This window comes from Trichomycterus rosablanca, chromosome 22, assembly GCF_030014385.1.
Source record: "Trichomycterus rosablanca isolate fTriRos1 chromosome 22, fTriRos1.hap1, whole genome shotgun sequence".
Classification (NCBI taxonomy): Eukaryota; Metazoa; Chordata; class Actinopteri; order Siluriformes; family Trichomycteridae; genus Trichomycterus; species Trichomycterus rosablanca.
In genome coordinates, this window is record NC_086009.1 from 4,853,081 (window position 1) to 4,877,715 (window position 24,635).

Genomic DNA, 24,635 nt, shown 5'->3' on the forward strand with positions numbered 1-24,635 from the left:
TGAAACAGCCCTAAAGTAGGGTATGCTGACAGTGGTCTATTGTGTTAGGCCACCACAGCTGAGGTCAAGGTTAGAATCTCATACTTATGATCCCTCAGATGTATGTACAGACTATTCATCAAACTGAAATCAGATAGTAATGCTTTATTTTATAAAGTTTGGCATTGTACAGCAGCAGCAGCATATCAATAAAAAAATCATTTTCTTCAATGAATTTTCTTCAACTTGTGGAAAGTAAAATAAATTAATGTGTAAAACATTTTGTCTTGCATAAATAGTCATAATTTAAGGTATGGTGGCATTTTCATTTAATGCATTAAAAACATTGCATGTTATCTATAAATAATTACGGTTTAATCTGTGCTTTAAAAGGAGCCCATAATGTGTTAGTTTACTGATGGAGGGAGAAGGTGGCTTAAGCTCTGACATTTTATCTGAATTCTTTAAAGGTAATAATTGTGCTTAAACAATTTAACATGTCAAGTATTCTACAGACCTCAACAGCCAGTTACACAATGTGCCAACAATTCAAAATTAATAAAAACCCATAATAAATCAATGAAAATAAAAGGTGTAATGCATACTATAATGTGTATAATTACAGAACAGAAAAATCCCTGTTGAGTACAAGTGTGATTAACAGCAGGCAGAAACACAATGACGCCGAGTCTTCACTGTGGTGCAGTTTAAGGCACACCAACCACACTGTCTGATTATCACCAATTACAGTATGTACAAAAATATATATTCAGCAAACTGAGCATCACTGATACTGCAGAGTTGAATCACGCTTGACTACATTAAGTATTTCTCCCCAAATAATCCTTGTGTGTGCAAGCATCACAGTATTTAACCTTCACAAAAGAGTCGTATAAAATAATATAAAATAATGATTAAAAAAACATCATGGTCCAAACTAAATGAAATTAGGCTAGCTTCACCTGAACCAGCTCTAAAAAGAGTCTAAAATAAGTAAGGCACTTGAGATGAGACGGAATCACCTATAAAAGACACAGCATGGGCACTGCAGGCCCACACCATGCCAACTTAGAGATGCCCATCCTGGAATGTGTCCATTCATAATGGCAAAAATGCATTTCCCAGAGTCTAGCATTGCAACTGAATCGCATCCTCCTGTCTGGATGGAATGGACAAGGCACACGGGCCCTTCTGCACATGCTCAGTAGGTTCAGGCAGTACTGGAACATCAGAAGGTGGGGACAGTTCTGTGTTTGCGGACTGTTCTGTGTGTTCTAAACGTATGGATGACGATGGCTCTGGGGGTTTGGGTTCAATCTGTGTGTTAATAGTCCGTAAAGGCATTTCTGAGCTGTGATAATAGGGCAGGAAGGGGCGCTCACAGGTGCACACGCACATGGCCGTGTGTGTGTGGAGCAGCAGCTGGGGGAAGCGGGATGTGAAGTAGAAGACGAAGTCGTCCGGAATAGAGCCCAGTGTCTCCTGGACCTCCACAGGTAACTCACGGTAATGGTGCTTCTGTTGAAGAATGAAAGAAGAAGTTTTATTTGTTGCTAATGGTTAATGCTAATAGAATATTCAACATCATTTATCCGTATATAAACAATAAAAATGTTATTCTGCAGAGGTCAGACTAACCTTATTTCTCATAGCACGCAGAAGATCCCGAACAGATCCTCCTTTGTATGAGCGAAATTTGCGAAGATCTGCCCAAGGAAACATTAAATGTAATATTAAACGTTTGCAGAAAGCTTTAGTTAAACCACTTTAACCCAGCCCGAGTTCTCTATGCTAAAGACAGTTCAGACTACCATCAGAAAAAGGTGCCAAAGCCAACGTCTGTTATTGTATGGTGGTGCATCAGTGCCCACACCACATGTGACTTGCATGTGAGTAAAGTTACCATTAACTCGGAGGTGAATATTTAAATTTAAAAGAGACGCAAGCTGCCATCAAGGGAACGTGTTTGCCCAGGAAGTCTGTGGTTATTTTAGCAGGATGATGCCAGGCCTTATTCTGCACACGATACAACCGTGTGGCTTTGGAGACATAGAGTGCATGTGCATGACTGGCCTGCCTATGAGATTGGGATAATATTAATCACACTGTATTAGTATTAGTACTGTATTAGGAGTAAACTGTATGTTCCTCCTCTGCTGAGTGTGCAGCCTGTAACATCAGGTTAAGTCACATTTACATAAGCAAAAATGGCAGGTTATTAATAGTGATCCATGCCCACTGATGCCCTGGGATTGGATAACTTGTCCCAAATCCAGGTGTACAAGAGTCAAAAATTGAATTAATTTAAAGCCTGTCACCTGTTTGTAGAGGCACTGTGATATGTTCCCTCCAATCTCCTTTCACCACAGCTCGCCCTCCTCTTTCCAGTCGCCTTACAATAGGTCCATCTAGTGGCTCCTTCTCGATCCTATCACTCACGTCCTGTTAAAAATAAGGACACCATGTAAGAGTAATCCTATACTGCCAAATAAAAATCTTATTTATCTGGTATTAAATTATCATCATACTGGAAAGTCTGACCGGTACCTGAAAGAACTGGAGCTGTTTTTCCAGGCTCCAGAAAAAGGGGTGTTTGAGCACTCTTTCAGCTGACGGCCTGTTTTCAGGATCCATATTGAGCATCTGTTCTATCAGGTTCATTGCTACAATGTCTTCTGCAAAATACCCAGGTAAACCCTAATTTAGAGCCTGTACATTTATTTGTTTGCTTCAAAAGACCAAACAACTGTCATATAAAACTGTTTGATTTTGTAATGAATTTTTCTTTATTCGTGGTTGATAGATATGCACTAGTGTAAATTATAGCCGTACCGTGCTTGTCTGGCTGCAAGACGACCAAGGAATAGGCACCAAGAAGGATGTTGGCCTGCCGTTGGAGAGACTTTCCGAATGGGTGACAGCCTTGCGACACCACGTAATAAAACACACAGCCAGCAGAAAAGATGTCCACTTTACAAGTCTGTGAGGGGAGAGAGACATGAATGACTAAAGCATATCATCATAGGTACAGTATGTTAAAACAGGATGTTCTCTAGCGCAACAGCCTTGGAACACAAATGGATATGTCCTTAAATAGTTCTCTGGTCAGTAGTTAAATCTAATGCAAATTAGACGTGCTGCAAAGCTGCAAAGGTTTCTTGTTATCAAGGTCATTTTAAATGTTTAGGACAAACCAAGTCATGGAGACCAAACTGTAAAGTTATTCTAGTAGACATGTTTGTCTTTCCCAATACCATAAAATCATTTAGCGTCTGTTACTACTGTTATTAACAATAAGCCTGGAAGCTTTATGGTCAATAAATTTTTGCAAAATTTGCATCATTTATACTGTATAGATTTATAGAAAATGACCAGCCACATTAATACTCCCTTACTCTTCCCCCCCTCTCCTCTCCTCCCTCTATCCATTACATCAATCTTTCAATCACTCTTATCCAATACAAATAAAGTGATATAATCTTTAAAAAACAACAACATACAGCCCATTTTTAAAAGCTAAGTAACATGGGATCACTTGTATAATCAAGGGAATACAATTCCCAGGTCAATGAAAGTCTAAAGTTAGTTAACATGTCTTTAAATCAGTGCTACTGTATGTTCTTTGTCTGTACATTCTTGCCAAAACAAACAAATTTCTAGAACTTACAGGATTCTGCTTGACATCTTCACTGAGCACTTCAGGTGCAATCCAGCCCTCAGTGCCTGGAACACCAGAGCGTCTGCTAAAGCTGTGTCTGCCCACGGCTAGCTTCTTACACAGACCAAAGTCTGAGATCATTGCCCGCACACGTCCGTGGGCATTTGGCATCGACACAAGAATGTTGTGTGGCTTCAAGTCTCGGTGAACTAGAAGAAAGGGAGATACAATAAATTATTTTTCTTTTTATTTTAATTTAACAAGCACCTGGGCACAAATAAAATGTCATTATGATACATTCTTACTGATAACGTGCTCATACATGCTTACTCTCTAAATACATCCCACAAATGAAACATTACCTGAAATATTCTTGGTTTAGCTAAAAATGGAAAATCTAATTTTATGTTTTAATTGCACACTTTATCTTGGTCAGGGTGCATTCTGTTTTACAAAGAAACACTGGGCACAAGGCAGAAATACCCTGGACAGGATGTTAATCCATCACAGGGCTTCAGTCAGACATGGCCAATAATGTCTGTGTAGATGCCTGACCCATGTTATAGACTACTGTGATAAACGAGCACCCGAATATTAATTCAATTTAAATATAAGTTATATTACTGATAGAGGTGCTGTTACAAATTATTTTTTGTTAAAATCAATGCCATTTAATTCCATTAGTTCCATTGCTAAGCTTTTAATTTTGTTTCCTTAAAGATTCAACTCCTAAAACATACACATTTTCTGACATTGTGTGTTTTGCATGTATGTTACACATCTGATTACTCTAGAAAACCTTTCAGGGTTTTTGTCTGTAATTTGGTAATTAGTGCTACATGCGAATATTCTTTTGAATATTTTATTTTATGATCCCCGAGCTCCAGTAAGATTTGGGTGTATGAACTCATTCCTCTCAGTGCATCAGCCTGTTTTTACGTACCTATATTAAGTGAATGTAGATGTGCCAGTCCAGACATCGTCTGCTGCAGCAGGCTCACAGGTTCCAGACCATGGCGATTAAAATCCTTCTGCTCCACATACTGCCAAAACAAACAACATCTAAACATCTAAACACCCTCACAAATACAGTGCCCATTTATATCCTTAAGATAAGCTAATACTGTGTTCATAAAAACAACGTAGTACTAAACATAAAAAATTATAATGACAATATTGAGTTATAGGTACATTATAGATACATTCATGCTATATGCTATAGCGAATAGCTATTGTACACTAAGCTATAGCTGATTATCAAACCCAGTTCGGCACAATTTTATTACAATTATATTTCACACACTTCCTCCAATGATATTTTTCATAATTATACCCAAGTAATTATGATTCATAATTATACCCTCCTGTTTTCCCCACTGTGCTCAATTTAATTTGTCCTCAGTAGTCATTTCACATAATGTCATTTCATCATGTATTGTTTTTGTTCACATACTCCCAGAAATTATTCATTATTCAACTACTAAAAAACTATTAAAAGACTCAAGATGTAGCCGTGTACATATCCGTCTACCTGGGATTAGAACTTTAAGTTGAAGGGGTTTATTGTTAGATAAATCACTTTCGGTTTGTGGCGTACCTCCTGTAAAGTGGCACTGCACAACTCGATGGCGATGTACTGGAACTGCCGGTCACGCTCAGTGCAGAAGTAGCGAATGACATTGGGATGTTCGTCAGACTCGCGCAACAGCTGCACCTCCCGATCTGCAAAGCTGAAGCATTCTGGGAGAATTCTCTTAACTGCTACTTGTCTGTTATCGAACTGTCCCCTGACAAAGAAAAGTAGTCACACTTAATAACTCTAACAAACGTCTTGTCTTGGCTGTAGCAAAACTTATGAAAATTATTCTTACCTGTACACAATGGTCCCTTCTGCACCATGTCCCAGAACATCTCTAGGGTTGAAAATGATGTTTCCAACCCTCACAGTGTTGGAATCGTCCTCTATAAGAATAAAACAAAGATTCAAGACAGGTAAAGAAATCTGAGAGATCAAGAGATCTCTGCTAGAGGATTAACAACGCTCACCTCCATCTTCATGCTCAGCGGCCGAGCCCCCCGGCTCAGAATGAGAGAGGTTGGAGTGGTTGGAGGCGCGTGGCGTGGCATTAGCACTGCTGGGAGCAGAGCTCTCGGTGCGGGCATGTGCTGCTTCAAGAAAGTCGGGATCAGGCAGAAGGTCGGTGGGCGGCTGAAAGAGCATCTGCTGTCGCTGTAAGAGCTCCAGCTTCTCCTCCATCTGCCGCTGAAACTCCTGGTGCTGCTGCTGCTGCTGCTTCTGCATGCTCTGAGGAGACATTAGGCCATGCAACATTTTCATATTGTCATTTCCATGGCACAGTAATAAGAAAATCTACTCATCTCAACCTGTATTGTCTGGCAGTCATTGAACTACAGAAGACCATAACATGCACTATATGGACAAAAGTATTGGGACACCATTAATAATTTTAAATGTATATGTTTTAGCCACACTGCTAACAGGTGTGATAAATCAGTTATATAAAAAAAATCACATTATTACAACTTTGCAGCAACAGTTTAGGGAAGGCCCTAAATATTTTCATTTCCAATATGACTGTGCCCATGATTATAGAGCAAGCTCTATAGAAATATGAAGAAATGCCCCACCGAGCTCCACTGAACAGCTTTAAAATGAACTGGAACATCAATTAAGGCTTCCTTGACCAAAATGACCAAAGTGTCCCAACACTTTTATTGCATATCAGTGTTATACTTCAGTCTTAATCTGACAGAAATAACTTATTAGATTAGGTGCCAAAATACAATGCAGGACAAACCTTGGGATATGTAATGATGAAGGCCACCCAGCCAGCCAACAGAAATGTGCTGAAGATGATGGTGGCCATGTCCTTAAGCATGGAGTCCACGGGTGCTTCTGTGCGGGGAGGGCGCGTCTGCTTTTCCTGCAGAGAATGCACAGGAGGAGGCAGGGGGCTGCTATCCTCCATCCCACTTTCATTCACCTTCTGCTTCAAAAATAATATAAAAAACACATTTTCATTAGCCACACTGGTGTTGAAGAAAAGTTTGCAATATTATTAATTTGATTATCTGATTGGGTCAATAGGTGATAAAAAAATAGAGCTTGCTGTGTACATGATCAGCACCAGACTAAAAAAAGCTAGTCGTGATTTTGTTACAGACTTGATATTACATTTTCAATGCTGTATACACCGCTGTAAAAAATATCAGCAGCAGCAGCTGTGTGTCCAAAGTATAAGTAAATATATTTGTGCTGTGTCCCAAATCACAGTCACATCACAATTTAATGTAGATATGTTTTCTAAACTAGTCGCTTGAAATGAATCTCTAACCTAATCTGACATACTACTTTATTCAACTTGAGTGTAATTTGGAACACAGCCCTTATCCATGTATTTTGATTAAAACACACAGCACAGGTAAGAACAGCATTGTGTGCAGCTTGTAAGCAGTGGTTAGTAACCTTCTGCATGATAAACAAATTAAGCTCAATTAGAAGAAGTAAAATCGAAGCTTATACAGTGTGAATTAATGAATACAATGAAGAGACATTAATCAGGACTACTCTGCTAATAAATAAAACAGTTTAATTATAAGGTACTTTATTGGAATAACCTCTTTGTGGAAAACTGGTTGGCTACATGAATTAATCTGACTCTCTAATGTAAGACTTGAAGTTTTTGCTCATATATATATATACACAGTCCTCACCTCCTCAATCGTTTGCTCTGAGGTGGGAGGGATGACATTGCTGTGCTGACGAGGAATGCTTTCAGGAAATTTTTCCAGAATCTTCTTATGAGCTTCAGGCGGCGTCTCATGATGACCTAAGAGACAAACAGTGCACTTTCACATCTGGGCCTTTTAAACTAATAACCAACACTAGAGGGCAGCATAAGCGCTTCTTTCTTTATATAAAACCCTTGAACTGACTGGTTAGTTCACTTAAAGCCAGGCTAACCTCTCACTCACAGCACAGATAACTAATATAAACTAAAGTTCTCTTATTTAACATCATTAGAAGAACCAGAACACAATTCGGCTCAGATGAGTTGAAGGGAAAAAAAACCAAAAACAAAACAATAAACAAGCCATGAAGAAGCCTGAAGACCTTAACAGGAGACAGGATGTTTTGAAAAAGAAAAAGTCAGAAATGAATTGCCTGTAACAGCTGAGGTACCTATTAGTAGGAAGTAGTTCCTCATGTAATTAACATGACTTCGTTCTTTTAACGCTGCATTAAACTTGACACTGGTGCTGGGGGTGATGACACACTCCTGGTCCTCGCTCACACTGGCCTCCTGGCTACTGGGACCTTCCAGCATTGGAAACGTGCTACCACGTGGCTAAGTGACACACACAACCACATAAACATTAACATAAGGGTGTAAAACCTCAATATTAATCACAACAGCAATTTTCTTGGAACAAGATGAGGTATCTTACAAACAACTAAAATGTGTTACCTAAAAAGTCCCAGACCATTCGTTTTTTATTTTATTTAGGTCTTTAAATTTGTCATGGTAGTTTTTTTCGTTCATTTCTAGTCAATGAGTGTGTTTACACTAATAACCTAACTGAGCTAAGGTTTAAGCAGTAATCTGATTAGTCAAATGTTTAAGACAGCACAGTTTCATTATCTTAATCTGATTAAGGCCATAGTCTGGTAGCTAGCAAACTGAATCAAGACACCCAGTCGACTGATAGCTCAGCTAAGCATCATACCCGGATCTCAGGGCTGGTGGGCTAGTGTAATAGATTGCTGTGCCACCTGAGTGCCAAGCCATTGTACTAATTTTATTTATTATTTTGTAGCCTACCAGACTTCTCATACAGAGGTGTGTTAACTAGCGACAGTGTGTGTAGACAGGCAAAGAGAGAGAGAGATATCTACAGCTGTTTTTTTACTGAACTACTATACTTGTATTAGAGACACTACTGAACATATCCTTTTATGTAAAAAAACAAGAATTAAACTGCACATCTCGGTAGATAAAAATGTGCTTAGTGCATGTGGTCTGAAGCCACTGACCAGGTCAACAAGGTCTCAGTCACTCTGACCACTTGATGTAAGCAGCCTCATGCTAAATGGTGCCTATTTAATAACAGTGTTGGATTACCATGGCATACCTGTGGTGATCTGACACCCAACCTAAGATCCACTAACTAAACGATGTTTTGGAAACGCAATCTCACTGATCCTGACACAACTGAGAAAGTATTCCATTAGTGTTTTACTTACCACAACAGTAACTCCATCATGCACTAGGGAAGGAGACGCATACAGGCTGGTGGAGTACTTGCCCACGTAGAGAGTAGACCTGTGACAAAAAAAAAAACATACACATACTCATTCTAACACATGCAGTCCTAAAAACTGAACATCCTGTCTAAAAACAGGAAAAAATGTCCAGGGTTTTGGACTAGTGCAGATTTCTAAGCAATAAACAAAGCAGAAGCAGGGATATTTATAATTAGCTGTGGTTGTTATGTGGGCAATATTCCAGGCTAAAATTACTTTAAGGACAAATCATAAAAATGCTGTACTGGTTATGACGATGTGCTGCCTTCAGACAACTGGTCAGAAAAAGGAAGCTGATATTGAGAATGTACAGGTTTGAACCAAGTCTCACCACAAATGAACCCCTTCAGAGTTTGGTTGGGAGTGGACAGAGACCATCTCCTCTTAAGGGTGTTGGTGCGATTGTTTTGATCTTTACTGTGTTCACACCTACTGAAATCCATCACACCAAGAGGGAAAATGAACCCGAGTCTGATTTAACCAACTAAGAAGTGCAGGTGTGAAAACAGCCTTGTATCCAAAATGACAAGTTATTCAGAAATATTGCCAAAGAAGCCAAAAATCTTTAATTTAAAAGAGTCACATAACTGAATTAATCAATTCATCAATATTAAACTGCTTGCCTAAGAGTATTAAGAGAAATGATTGCACAAGTAGCCAAGAACTTATTGCACAAGATTAGATTTAGAACTGTAGCAATGATGAAATAAATTATTCTACTTAAAATACAAAACTACTTCCAAATACAGTATTATCTGCAATAAATTATTTTAACGTACGTGTTAATACACTGTTTTAGCTCATCTTCATGCATTAATCTAGTTATGTAGTTCAGTTCCACAGCCTGTTACTACACTGCAGCTTGAATAAACACAGCCAAACGTACGGTGTGTAAAAGTACATTTAGTCTTTACAGCCTTTCTTTAGTAAAAGTCACTATTAGTTACTTGAGATTTTAAAACAACCTAAATGGATAGAAATATTTTACACCAGGAGCTTAAATTTATATACCTTCTGTCCCCCTGTACTACATAGAAGCCAATCAGAACAAGAGATGCAATCAAACTGTGCATGAAACCATTAAATCTTCTAAAGGAAACATCAAAATCAATCTCCAAAAGATCTAGAGATAAAAGGAAGTCAAAATGCACTTGCATAAGCTTATCTTCAGGTTTTCTCTCTTGGGGGAAGGGATACTTCCACTGTGTGATGCGACCCACTTGGCCCGAGGTAAATGTGAGATAGCGCAGTGTCTCCACGGCCACGTTGGTGTGCGGCACCTTGCGCAGGCCTTCGCGCTGCCACATATAAACAGCCACCACGGGCGAGTCGTAGTTCTGCACCCACTGCACGGCACCTGTCTCGCTGTCCACCGTCACCACCAAGCCGTCACCGTTCGACACAAAATGAGCCATTTCTGTCCAAAAACAAAGTTTTAAATTGGATTAACTACATTTTTTCTAAATTAGAGAACAATACTCATTAAATGAAATATTATTTACCCCCAAGTCATGAAACTATGTACTAAACCATCGAGTGTTGTTGACAAGGGCATTGTCATTATAAGAGACCACTTCCACCAGGACAGAAATGTTTTAGAATACTAATCAGGTGTTTACTATTAATCAGAAAGTCTTTGCAAAGATAAATTATTTGTTTAAATACTTTGTTTTACTTATTTGATTGAATTTCTAGATTAAAACTAAAGACCACATCAAACAGAGCCAAATGAATATCTGCATTAAAGGTTGACAGATCAGTGACTCACTGTATTTGGTGTCATCATCTGGAAGTGTGGAGGCGTAGTCTGAGTAAGTGGCGTTCCACCGTAATTCTCGGCTCTTGGTGTCGTACATGGTGATGGTGTACTCTGGGACACATCATATAAAAAACAGATCACGTATTAAACAAGATACAAACTAGCACACATTTTATGTACTGACAAAAGAACTAAATAAAGTGGTCGAGGAACTTTGGTTTAAAGCTTATATGCTCTAGTTCTCATATATTACCAGGCCAGCTATCTTTTAAACTAGTCTTAAATAACATAAATATTAGCAGTTTATTGAATAGTAGCCAAACAGACAGGTACCTTACAGGTAACAATTCAGCCTGCACTTTCTAGGAAGTCAAATTTCAGTACAAAAACCTCCTTTTACATTCTACTTCTTCATTTATTTATTATCCTGCCTTGGGAGGCTGGTAGACGATTAGGGTGTGCGGTGCCTTGCAATGGATTGGGTCTGTCACTGGGACCAATATGTGATGTAGCAACCTCCTCCTAGCTGTGTGTCTGTGCTGTCCATTTCAATAACATTTTCTGTTACTGTCAATGTTATTAGATCTATCCAGTTTAATTCAACAGAATATATAAACTATATCTGGGCTGCATACTTTTTAAGCTACTCCATACCTCTCTGTAAGTCAATGTATATAAAAAAAAAAAGAAGCAGTTTTGGTGTATTTTTGAACTTTGTGCATCATTGTACCTGTGCGACCCAAGTACAGCAAAGACGATGATGGACATAATGTCTCAGCAAAAGATGATGTTAGAGTCTGCTGCTTCTCTCCTGTCAGCAGATCTACCACATACCACACATCCTGCTTCTTACCTGGAAGTAAACAAACACACACACACATTTATGATAAGGTTGGTGGTTTATAGCAGCATTTGCTAACCAAATGTTCTAGATATATATTCTGGATTTCTCATGGATTTTATTCTACTGCTTTGCACAACTTCTGTTCATTTTATTCTTTCTTTATGCTGTTTTAAATGAAGTAGCATTTTAGTACTACCACTGAATGTCATATACTTAAAGCTTTTGGATTACTGCCACTATTAAGCATTGCCACTGGCATTTGCTATCTGTTCCAGCAAAGTCATTCTAAGGGGTTTAAGCCAAGACTGTAGTGTTTTATATGGAGTATTCTGTATAGACTGCTCCTGGTAACCACAAAGGAAAGTATTTTATTATTGCCAAAATTCCTCGTATGCAAACAGATACAAATTGGGAACAGAAATAACAAGCATTTCTAAACCTTGCACTGATTAGTCAAACTAGGTAACTCTCTGGGGCTGGCCTGGTGACGTTCTCTGTGGTAAAATCTCACCCACAGGCCATGCAAAACAGATTTTAAACAAATCTATTTTTTCTTATTACATTTCACACTAAGAAATTGCGTTAAATTATTTGCTTACAACATCCACCAGCTTTTCTATGGACTGGATTCTAATGTAATCAATACGTTCACTGTGGGTGGAGTACAGTAAAAGTGATTACCTATCCCTACAGTAAAAAGACATTAGATACTGTGGATGGATCCCTGGAGAGATACACAATGAGGGGTGTTACTGGATTTTGTCAGCATGGCTTAAACTCAGATCATGTAAGACCAGTCAGGTTTAGTTTTAATTAGCCTAGTTCCAGTTAGTTTATCCACTATGACTAATGGCTGTTTATTCTGACAACAGGGTGTGTTAGGAACATCAGAAAAACAAAGTCTGTTTCCATTGGGTTTTAACTGACAGGGCCTGGTAGCAGCTTGTAATAATAAAATGAATGGGTTGTGAAACAAATCTTGGGGGCAGGAGTATGTGGGAATTAAATACAATACATGGTTAAACAAAGGTAAACTCAAATTCTGTGGTCACATAGCTGGGGAAAACCCATGCCACGAGGGAAAAAAAAGAACAGCTAGTGGTCTGACCACGTACACGACATTTGCTCTACCTACATGTTTAGGAGACTGGGAAGCAATGGACGTGTTTAAATGCACATATCAAGCAAAACAATAAAGACACTGCCATAAGAACATGACAATCCATGGGAAATTATTAGTGACCCAGTTATGTTTGCAGTGAAAATAGCTGGACAGACGTTTTTGATCTGATTAAATAAAAAACAGTTTTTCAATAATTTTTCAATAATAAACTGTGCAGGCTAATTGTTTACATGTCACTTATTTCAGCAGCCATAAAATGTACATCCCTTAAAAAAGGGTTGCAGAGAAAAATAATAATAATTAAAACAATGAACTTTAACAGCCACAAACAAGAAATAAACTTGTACATGAATGCTCTCTTGTGGAGGGTGTACTTTACATCTTGTAAACCCCAGTGGGACCAGATTGTATATTTCTTTTCGTGTTTCGTTTTGATTTTGTGTTTTGCATTGTTTATGTTGCCTGTGCAACATACCCTGTGCTACAAGACAGCTTGGCCAGATGTGCATCACAGGAGTGTCCTAACAGATTCATAAAAGGTGGAATGTTAATGCAAGGTAATAAAACGTAGAATTGTGCCCCACTGCACCACTAAATAAACCCCATTTAAATAACTGGAGAATTGTTCTAACCAACAATCAGTGTTAATAGTACGTCTACTACAACAGAAGAATGTATTTCTCTTTTTGTACATGGTGTGTATTACTTCACTTTAATTTTGTCTTTAAAAATCTGCTGTATTAACTGAACAGGTACTGGTTTCTTACCCATGTAAAGGATCCCATCAGAACTGCGGCAAGGTGAAGCCTGGACAAGTTCAGGGATGGTAAAGGGCAATTTCTGTAAGAACAATCAAATGAATTAATGTCAATGCAACACAAACTGCCCATTGCAATGTTCACACAAAATACAAGCTTTAATATGTTAAAAAACAGACACACCCAGTGGAGGGTTTTGTGGCCTGTTAATATAACATGTACAACACAAAGTAACCAGTTTCATTTCACCCACTGAATTTTTACACAAAGAAACCACAGCTTTCTACAAAGTCCCCATTCTCAATTCTACAACTGGAACAAATCTCACTTTGAGGCTTCTCTAGAAAAAGGAAGTTTTGTTTTGTGTGCATTGTTTCTGCCTCTCACCATCAGTCCCTCATTGTTCTTCCCTCCCAGTGAGTACAGACTGCCATCGTTAGGGTCTGGAAGAAACGCAGGTCTGCAGTAAAATAAAGAAACAGGAAACATGCATGATGTGTTTAAGTGTCTTTTTTAACCCCTATTATTGCAACTATGTTCAATAAATTGGCTCAGGATTTCTCACTGCACATTTAGATGGTTTTATTCAACAGGAAATAATATGCAAATGCAGGAGAAAAAATAAGCAAGCTCAGCAACAAGCACAGTTCCTGTATTTTTGATGCACATGTTGAGACACACAGAAGACGAACACTTACTCAGCCATGTGGGTTGGGACCTGAAGAACTGGATCTGCACAAAAAAGGATAAGCACTTTTTAGTAAAGCATGAACTGTTTTATCATGTTAAAATGCAAATGATCAAGGACTTTCACAAAGCTAAATGGGTGAAGGCTGATAGTCTCACAGTGTGAACTAGTACCTGCTCTGTTATCACTTTATTGTCACCCTTAGAGTGCATTGATCTGTTAATCTGGAAGTTCTAATGAAGTGTAATGATAAATATACTAAGCATATGAAATTAAATGGAATCTCACACCTTATATACTGTCAGCTTCATAATTACTGGCAGCATTAGTCAAGAGGGGTAAAACATTTTTGCAAAAAACACCCTGTGATTCTTAGTATTAAGAATTCCTTTTATTTAAACCACATTCATCTGTAATAGTGAGACAAACATTGAAATGCCTCATTGTATTTCAGTGTACAACTGTTGACTCGTGATTTGTTTGCATTACAGTTTAGATCAGGAAACAGGAATGACCATATCAACAACATGATTGTGTATGTACCACATGGTTTTTTTTATAAAGAATTGGATATATTTTTGGATTATACCTAACAGCAGGTCTAACCACAACTACATTTTAGCTCTTTAGAATAAATGTAATTCAATGATGGGCTACATTTTACACATGTTCAGTGTGAGATTTGCAACAGACCTTTTCCATTTGTGTTTTTACCCATTTTTACCAAGCTACGAAGTTAATTCTTCCTATTTAACTGAAATCCCAAACCCAAAACAATTGGACTGATAACCAGTGAACCTTTTGTGCTTGCAAATGCCTGTCAAAATTAAAATCAGAACAGTTCAATGTACTAGAAATGAAACAGTGAAGATCACATAAAAAAACACCATCTGACATCACAGTACTGAAATGGATAAACGAAATGACAAAACTGCTATTACTAAACAACATTCTGGCTGGTGTGGAAACACAGAAGGCCTGAAAATGTTATCAACCTAAGATCAGCGGTTATTCTGCATTGTGCCTCTTTTCACCCCTTGAGCCAGCAGGTGTGACTTGCTAAGCTAGTGAATCTGGTTTCACATGCAAACCGGCCACGCCACATAAATATTAAACGAGGGTTAACAACTGACAAGACCTGTTCAGCATTGTTTGCTTATAATGCATAAAAATGAAAATCACTTTAGCAATGAGCATCTAAATGAATTCGACTATGGAAACGCCAACTTGTGACAGTTAAGCTTAGCAAAATTGATGTATATGTGAACTGAATGACCAGCTAAAAAAGTTAGTCTCCAAAACAGGAGGATGGTGGAGACAAAGACAACGTCAGTGGTGTTATTTAGATGAAGCTGAAGTTCACTAGAAATTTCCATTCAGTAGAGGAATATTTCTTATTAATCTGTGTTCACATAAAAAATTAATGTAATTGTTCAGGTTTTTACAAGTAAAATAACAATAAATAAATCAATAAACAAAAGGCTGCATAACTAACAATCCAAACTTAGTGTAGCAATAACAATAGACACCAGAATCATTTTTATTTAAATGTTTACCTGCTGTATGACTGCTCATAGATGTACTTGTAGTATTTACTAACATTATACTAACAAATAAGTAATGATTTCAATTTCACTGGTGAAAAACAAACAAGAAAAACCTTTTGTAATGTTATGTAAATGTTTTTTTGACAATGATGGAAAAATGTTGAATTAAATTTACACTGTAAAATGTTTTAGAATTAATAAAAATGTAAAGGACCCAAATTAATAATGAATTAATACACTGCTGCCTAATTTATTTATAATAAACATATACATTTATCCTAAACTGGCTAAGAAATAAAAATAAATCTTCTCTGATTCTGATTTCAAAATTCTGATTTAAATTTTTTCAATAGTAGTCTGTATTATATCATCTTATATCATTTCTGCCCTAGAACATTATGCTGTACAAACCAGATGACCTCTGTGTTTGTCCGGGTTAATCATTGGCGGTCGGCATGTTTGAGAAGAGAACAGACTCGGCCTGAACATGTGTGATGGTGGCAGTGCAGACAAAATTACCTGCTGTAACAACTGCACTGACGATTACTGTTCTCAGCTATAAGTGACCACCCATAATAAACCACCATACAGACACGGTGGATTCAGAAATTATTTAAACTTTTAGTGCACTTTGTGATGGTGATTGGATATTAAATGGACATAATTCCATTTCACATTCATCAATCTACCCTTACATTTAAAATAAAGTCTGAAATCTATTTAGAAAAAAAGTATTGAAACCCTTTGCTCTGGCACCCCAAATTTTGGTCAGGTGCATCCCATTTGCATTAATTATTCTTGTGTGTCTAGAACTCAATTGCCAACTTAAAGTCCACACCTTAATCTATAAGAACATTCAAATTGTGGCAAAGCATCAGAGCAAAGGAAAACCCAACATTAAGAACGAAAGTTCTCAGGACCACAGTGGTCTTGATAATCTAAAAATAAAAAAAGCGCTTGGCACAATTTTAAACTTTCTCTATAGTTGGCCATTTAGGCAAGAAGGTCAGGAAGGTAAGAAAAACCAGTGGTCACAAGAAGATTTTCAGCTGTATGTGCTGCCAAATGAGGTTCTACAAAGTATAAACAAAACCTCTGCAGACTTATGTGAATAAGATTTTGGTTTTTAATGAAAAATAACTCATGTAAACATGTTAGGTGTTGGTAAAATACCAATTATATTTATTCAAAATCAAGTGTGGGGGGAGTCAGGGGGTCTCTGACTCCTTACTGAGCCGACTGTACATAGTATGAACATTTTGGTCAGAGCGAGAGCAAACTGTGCATGTAAGGAAACTACAACGTCATTTTCAGGCCATCCTTAACAATCTGACAAATTACTGAAATAGAAAACAGAAGAAGAAAGAGAAAAATCTCTGTTTTGGGTCCTGTAACTGCAACTGAAACTTTCAACATGGTATCAAAATATTAACTTATGAAACTTCTCTGCAAGGAGGCCACTGTCTTTTATTTACATATTTTTAGTGTAGATTATAAACGAACAGAAAGCTGTTAACGGCTTAAGAAAAGATAAGTCCTGTGTTAGTGTGGTTACTGTTACATTTAAACAATGGCAGTGAAAGGTAAAGTGTGATCACAAGTCCTGTTTTTACTTTGGTTTGAAAAATATCTAAAACATTTAAGGATATATTCTATTAATAAAAATAAAATGAGGCAAAATAATACTAATTAAAACTAATTAAACCACTGGAGTACTCGTTTGAGCAAGGATTCTAAATATAATAAATAATTGATTGTTAGCAAATAAGCTTTTTGTTAACATTCCTTTTTTCCATAATATGTATTTTATTACATTAATATTTAGGCCCCATGAGAATCCTCATTGCTTGTGCCAGCACCTCGACCAGTCACAGAAATCACACAGATGAGGAGAAACCCCATCTGAGCCTGTACTACTAAAACTTGACCGTGAAGACAAATTGAAGACATATTTGTTCACTCCGAAAAATAAAATGTGCAGATCATATCACAATGTAGCATGTAGAAACAAAATCACAATGAATTTTGGGATAGTGGACTTTACCTTCCTTCAGTGTCCACTTAATTGAGCCAGAACGTTTGCTAACGGCGTGCAGATTCCCATCCAGTGTGGACACGAAGAGTAAACTCTCAGGCAGGGAGACACTGCTTCCACTGCACTGGCCCTAACAGACAGAAGGAAAGAGAAAATTATTTAAAGGTAAAATTTTTGTACAGACCGATAATATGGAGTTGAGTGAAATAAAAGCGGATTAAAAGACTAAGATTTTTTTTTTTGCTTTAACGAATCTGAATAGAAATAAAAAACACACACATAACAAATGCATTCAGATTAGGTCGATAATTTTATATGAACTGGTCTTCAATAAATATAATTCATATATTAAAGTACCCATCAGATAGCTGATTCTTTTATATAGTTTATATGTTTGCACTTGCTTAAAGGGAAAAGCTTACACTGATGATCTAAATGATTAAGAGGGTGTCGTAAAGCTAAAACCACACAGCCGGGCGGGATGAATGTTCTACCTGTTGGCATGTACCAACAGCTCTGGTGGAAAAACATGTGAGGAATAAAAGTGATGATTAAACAATTCTAAGAATGTTTGCCGCCCATGTGCTGCGTACGCCGGGTAGATCTCATGTCTGAACTAGAGCACCAGTTAGACAGAATTATGATCTATTTGGATATGTTAAAAACAGAAGGGGTACATTTGACAAATTTGGGCAACTGTTAAATAATGAATATATAAACAATAAACCACCACAACATAAATAAGGCAGCTCTTGATGAATAAATGATTCTGGAGCAGACAGCTCTTGTCTGATTTGGTAAAGAAAGAAAAGTAAAAGAAAACTGAAGGAATGTAACCTGTGGTCTATTGTACTTTAATGTTTAATAAAACATCACTGTTGCTTAATACGCCCATTTCGTTCTGCATTTTTGGCAAAGAGGCCGATCAGAAGGGTGGGGTTGCAGTCTTGCAATCTCTTCAGTTATTCAGTCTCTGATTTCGTCTATCCTCCTATAACAGCCTGAGGCTTTAACTGCTGCCCCATGAGCCAAACATAAACAATGGAGTAGGTGAGGTTTAGGGATGCAAACCTCTCCATGCAGTGAGGATCTGGGGGCATCCTGTTCGGGATGTGTTACTGCACTGCACCCAGTGATCCAGGATGAAGCAGTGGTACAACAGGAAAATTAAATAGTATCTAAAAGATTTCCAAAAGATATAAAAGTGCTAATTTTACTATGCAACCATTCAACTAAGTAAAATTCTTTCCAAACAATGTGAAGTTTAAAACTAGTTTCTGTAATTTTATGAGGACAGAATGCAGGCAAAAGAGACAGTGCATTTATACAGTTCTCCAAGCAAACATGCTTAATGTGAACATTTGGCAGAGTGTTCGTCTAAAAAGTATAAAATAGGGACTACAACATTCTGTAAATAAATATTTTTAAGTTGTTTATTTTTGCTGTGGTGGGCTAGTGTGTTAGAGCACTGTTCCACCAGAGTGTCCAGAGCTATACAAATCAAAAGTAAGAATGTTCAGCATTTTAAATGATCACTAATTAACAAAACACACTAAGCAATGAATAAACATACAGACAGAGCTTTTGCCACATCATTATCTTGGAAAGTGTGTGAAAGCTAAGAATTTTCGCTTTTAGAGTATACAAGCTGCTGTTTTGGTTTCCAATGTGCATTAGTGTCAATTATTTCAGGTTATGTCATTTCTGAAAAACTGCTAAAGTCCAAGGGTTTAAGTAGGGTAAGACAAGGAGTTCTACGCTGGTATAGATAATGAATCAGAGTAGACGTTCTAATTTAAGTTTAGGTTTGGCTTCCTCTTTGTTCATGATAAAGCAGGAACAATGAAGAGTCACATTCTGTTGAAACTGTCTTTCCAACCAACATTGACTTTATTACATGAAACTGGTCCAGTGGGTGCAATTGCATTGAGAAAAAAGACAAAGCCATGTCTACAAGCTTAACTGTTTTTCATGTAGTATTTGTGCACATGGACAAAGAAAAAAAACCATTATTTCGATATTATGGCTGCAAACTGCCACACACTTTCACATTCTGGGTCTTACAAAGACCTAAAAAGGCTTTAAGATTATCAGAACGGTAACTTTCTGCTTGCAAAAAAAAAACCCTTTTTAAAAGTATCTGCAGAACAGAGAAGCACCTGCACACCCAACTACTCTCACAAACTCAAACTCAGTGGTCCGTTCTCTTACTGTAAAATACACACTGATGTAAGCAAACCCAGGCAGACGGTGTGTAACCCCACTGTGCAAGACCGTACACATTATAAGCCATGGGACATTGCTGGCACTGGCAGTGCTTATGCTAAACACCAAAGCAAACTGTAGCCACGAGGTGTAAACCCAATAATTTAACACAATGGTTAGGTGCTGAAAGCTGTACAAAGCCTGTGATAAGCAAGTCCTGCACCACTGCTTACAAGAAATCAAACATTTCAAGGTCCTTCGCTCACAACCAAGAGGCAAGCAGTAGAAAATCACAAAAAGCAGAAGACAGAAATACTACTATGGCCTGTACCAAAATGTTTTATGTATTTACAAGCCTCAAAAAAACTAAATAGAACAGAAAATGTATATTTACATTTGTGGTAAGATGGCATTTAAATACACCTTACGCTGGGTATTATTTCAGAAGTATTTTAGCCTGCCTGTGGGTTTGTATGTCTTGTATTAACCAATCTTACTGCTGCAAGTTCCAATCTATCAGAGCAACATCAAAGTGCTTTTGTCTTTTAGTAATACAACCTTCTTTAAGCAACAAAGAAACATCTATTTAAATATGAATTAGTAGAAGCCAGTGCATCATTTTGTTTTTATTTAAATTAAGGGCACTAGGAAACATTTTTATTTCTAAACAGTTTGTTACAACTCTTAGCAAAGTTCTGTTTAGTGTTCACTGTTACAAGTCCTGTTTCTGTGCACAGGAACATACTTCAAGATAACCATCAGTGAGATTTAGAAGCTAAACAGGCAACAAATTGCACCAGACTGCCTAAAATATGGTAGAAACCACATAAAACCCACATGTGAATTTGAAACAAAATTCAGACTCTCTAGCTAAAACTTAAATCTGTGAGACGAGAAACATTTTACATTTAGTGGGGCATTAGAGCACATGCTTCTTATATTTATTCTTATACACTGTCAGAGACATCAAATTATGTTACTTCTCATACAATAGCATGTTCAGCGTGACCCATGTTTGTCTCACATGGCAATACTACTGCGCTTGCACACCTGTGATAACACTCTGAACTCAGACCTCTATACACTGTTTACAGAACAGCGGCCATGTGCTCTTTGGCACAAGTTTGTCAAGTTCACCTGAGCCATTTCTTATGCGGGGCCACGTGCCAAGTTGTTCCACACAGCACAATGCATATTCAGGGAAAACTGGAACAGTTAATGCGGCCCAACATGAGACGTTTTTCCATCATTGCTAAACACACACATATTTACTATGTCTGCAAACACAGATTTTAACATCTGATTACTTTTTGGCAGTTTAGTAGTTTTTGAGAAACTGTAAAGTGCTAAAAAATGTATATGCTATGTATGTAGCATATCAGAAAATGGATTATGATATGACTTAATTATATCTGAAGCAAAAGTAAGAAAATTTTATGTAGCCTTAACTATGAATTAGCTTATCTTACATAGTCAGTTGCCAGTATATCTGGTAAACATGGCTGATAAGTAAACCTAAGATAATTATATATGCTGAAATTGCAAATGAAGGCAAGAACCCAGTTAACACCATGAGAGTTTCAGTCACTGAATTACCCAAAGAGTCTTGGCTATTATTTTAAATAGACTAATAGTATTTTATAGAGTAGTAATAGTATTTTTAATGAACATTTCAATTGCTTGTAACACCCTGCTTATTTTGAGCCTATTCGTATACTGCTGCATTCTTACACATTTACATTGTTGGCATTCAGCAGATGCCTTTATCCAAAGCGACTTACAGTACTGTGAGAGTATACTGTCTAAGCAATTGAGGGTTAAGGGCCTTGCTCAACAGCAGCAACCTGGCAGTGTTTGGGCTTGAACCAGCAACCTTTTGATTACTAGTTCAGTGCCTTAACCGCTAGGCTACATCTTACACTGAGGTGCAAATGCCAAAACAGACTCAGTCGAATCTGTACAGAATAATATATAAGGACTTGTAAAGCGTTGTGAGTTTGATCCCCAGGTGGGGTGGTCCGGGTCCTTTCTGTGTGGAGTTTGCATGTTCTCCCCGTGTCCGTGTGGGTTTCCTCCGGGTGCTCTGATTTCCTCCCACAGTCCAAAGACGTGCAAGTGAGGTGAATTGGAGATACAAAATTGTCCATGACTGTGTTCGATATAAACTTGTGAACTGATGAACCTTGTGTAATGAGTAACTACCGTTCCTGTCATGAATGTAACCAAAGTGTAAAACATGACGTTAAAATTCTAATAAACAAACAAACAAAGCATTGTGAATTAGCTTAAAAGACAGAGACAAAAGAAAATGTCAGTCTGGAAGGGAATTACGATGACACTCTGGAACTTCAGCAAACACAGTAACTGGGACAAGCAAGGTCCTATAAGACCTCATTTCAAAAATCCCAGTAGGAAGAACCCAGACGGATGGACAGATGTTTGTTTGTTTATTAGGATTTTAACGTCATGTTTTACACTTTTGGATGGACAGATGTGTAAGAACAGTTGCCCAGATGTTTGTTTCTACCTCACTCACCTCAGCAGTCTTCATTCCACTATGAGGAGGCGTTTAATTACAGTTCTTACTGCTTAAGGTGGGACAACCAGTTATTATGTTGAATGCGGGGATTACTCAGTGATATAGGTGTTGCAGAACCTTTCTTTAATGAATAACGATCATGTTCTAATGATCTAAAATGTTTTCCCCCATTAAGTGGAAATCCACGACACTGAACATGATCCTCACAAGCTAATGTAAACATGTGGATATGCAGTGACAGATTAGAAAGGCTAGAGTATGATACTACAAAATACTAGCAATGTATAAAGCATTTAATAGAATATTTGAATGTATTATAATGGAAAAGTGTCTAAAAGTGCTCTAGTAGGTAGAAAACAAACATGATAGACTGTTAGCAGAATTACAGACGCAGCTAAACACGACCAGCTAACGCCAGCTGTTACACATGAAGAACGTTTTACTCTTATTGATTCATGTTATTTAATTATTTTAACAGTTTACTGTAAACATTTCAGAACAACCTTAAAATAAATCTCTAACACTGATTGTTTAAGAGCTTTATCGCGTGCTGATCAGTATTAGCCAGTTAGCAATCCATTAGCACACAGCAGCGCTAATAGCTAACTAACACACTAACTAAACAAAATGCTGGCAATATTTTTTTTATTTATATATATATATAGTTTTAAATACAACTCATCTAAAACCCATATTATATCGTATATTAATAATGAGAACAAAGTGTCAACAACAGACCGACGGTTATAGTTAACACGTTGTTTTAACACAACAAAGCTTGAGAGCTGCTGCTAAAATCGGCTAGTTTCAAACCCGCACACTATTCTAGCTTACTTAATATTAACTTTTAACTATTTTACAATAAAAACATTAACCGTGCAGCATACATTAACATGTACTAGAGCTATTAGTACAGAATTAAGTGTTTCAGGCCAGGTTATAAACACAAACACTGAGTGAACTGTACTCACCGTTAAAAACAGGCTCCAGAAAAGCGCCGTACAAATGCACCACACCAGAGCCCTGCTACACACACTCCACTCCATCTCCTACCCCGACCGAGCTCTCATCCAACTACTTTAACACTCGGGCTGTATAATAAAGCTGGAGATAAACCGACTCTGGTTATGAGGAAATCTCCATGCTGTTCATCCGCTGCTCACCAGCTGTTCACATCTCTGAGACCAGTACCTGCTCCCCGCAGTACACAGTCTGCACATGCGCACTAACACTGAAGGCTGGGCTTTAAAAGTGACGAAAATTCCAGCGGCCATGTTTGTTTGTTTATTAGGATTTGAACGTCATGTTTTACACTTTTGGTTACATTCATGACATAAACAGTAGTTACTCATCACACAAGATTCAATATCAAACAGTCATGGACAGTTTTGTATCTCCAATTCACCTCACTGCACATCTTTGGACTGTGGGAGGAAACCGGAGCACCCGGAGTAAACCCACACAGACACGGGGAGAACATGCAAACTCCACACAGAAAGGACCCAGACCGCCCCACCTGGGGTTCGAACCCAGGACCTTCCTGCTGTGAGGTGACAGTGCTACCCACTTAGCCACCGTGCCGTCCCAGTGGCCATGATGATTTGTTATCGTCACGCTGTGTGTAAAGATAATTGTGCAATTCTGGATTAAATCGTTTATTTGAACGTTTGTTTAAACTTGTTTAATCTCAAATACATGATTTTTGTAATAAAAGCAATACATGTTTACACAATACACAACTATTCCTTAAAAGAACTGGAACACACACTGGACTGTTCAAAAATATGTATTATAATAAATAGGATTCTTGTGTCATGTGTTTTACATTTACACTTTTTTAGCATTTAGCAGACGCTTTTATCCAAAGCAACTTACAGTTGTGAAGTATACAATCTAAGCAATCGAGGGTTAAGGGCCTTGCTTAAGGGCCCAAAGTTACAACCTGGCAGTGGTGAGGCTTGAACCGGCAACCTTTTGATTTCTGGACCTGCAACCTTTTGATTGCTACACCTGCCCTACACACTTTGGTAGTTACTGGTTACACAAAAATCATGTATTTTTTTTTTTACATCTGTACATAAAGAGTCTTTAATCGATACCTGTATATATTGAACAAATGGTGCTAGTTTTATGTAAGTTTTATATAAGTTTTATGTAAGTTAATGTGTATATTT

General features: G+C 37.6%; 1 protein-coding gene across 2 annotated transcripts; it reads right to left on the minus strand.

Moving 5' to 3' along the window:
• Positions 1–129: 129 nt before the first annotated feature.
• On the minus strand, positions 130–23,630 carry LOC134336052 (serine/threonine-protein kinase/endoribonuclease IRE1-like). Of its 2 annotated transcripts, none has more exons than XM_063018723.1 (22): positions 23,433–23,630; positions 17,727–17,847; positions 14,146–14,179; positions 13,835–13,907; positions 13,457–13,529; positions 11,453–11,575; positions 10,732–10,833; positions 10,119–10,380; positions 8,904–8,982; positions 7,842–8,007; positions 7,373–7,488; positions 6,457–6,645; positions 5,684–5,942; positions 5,509–5,599; positions 5,235–5,424; positions 4,581–4,680; positions 3,647–3,846; positions 2,812–2,959; positions 2,527–2,654; positions 2,298–2,421; positions 1,618–1,685; positions 130–1,497 (listed from the first exon to the last, which is right to left on the minus strand). In XM_063018723.1, the coding sequence occupies exons 1-22, from the start codon at positions 23,505–23,507 to the stop codon at positions 1,108–1,110; spliced, it is 3,111 nt and encodes a 1,036-aa protein (XP_062874793.1). In that variant the 5' UTR covers positions 23,508–23,630; the 3' UTR covers positions 130–1,107. The 2 variants fall into 2 exon arrangements, with proteins under 2 accessions (XP_062874793.1, XP_062874792.1); XM_063018722.1 differs by having other exon boundaries at positions 6,457–6,648.
• Between the last annotated feature and the right edge of the window lie 1,005 nt (positions 23,631–24,635).

Coding starts and splice junctions, on each gene's coding strand:
- LOC134336052 (XM_063018722.1), bottom strand. CDS start 23,507: ATGGAGTGGAGTGTGTGTAGCAGGGCTCTGGTGTGGTGCATTTGTACG. Junction 5,425..5,508: donor GAAGGGACCATTGTGTACAG/GTAAGAATAATT, acceptor TTTCTTTGTCAG/GGGACAGTTCGATAACAGAC. Junction 2,422..2,526: donor AACAGCTCCAGTTCTTTCAG/GTACCGGTCAGA, acceptor TATTTTTAACAG/GACGTGAGTGATAGGATCGA.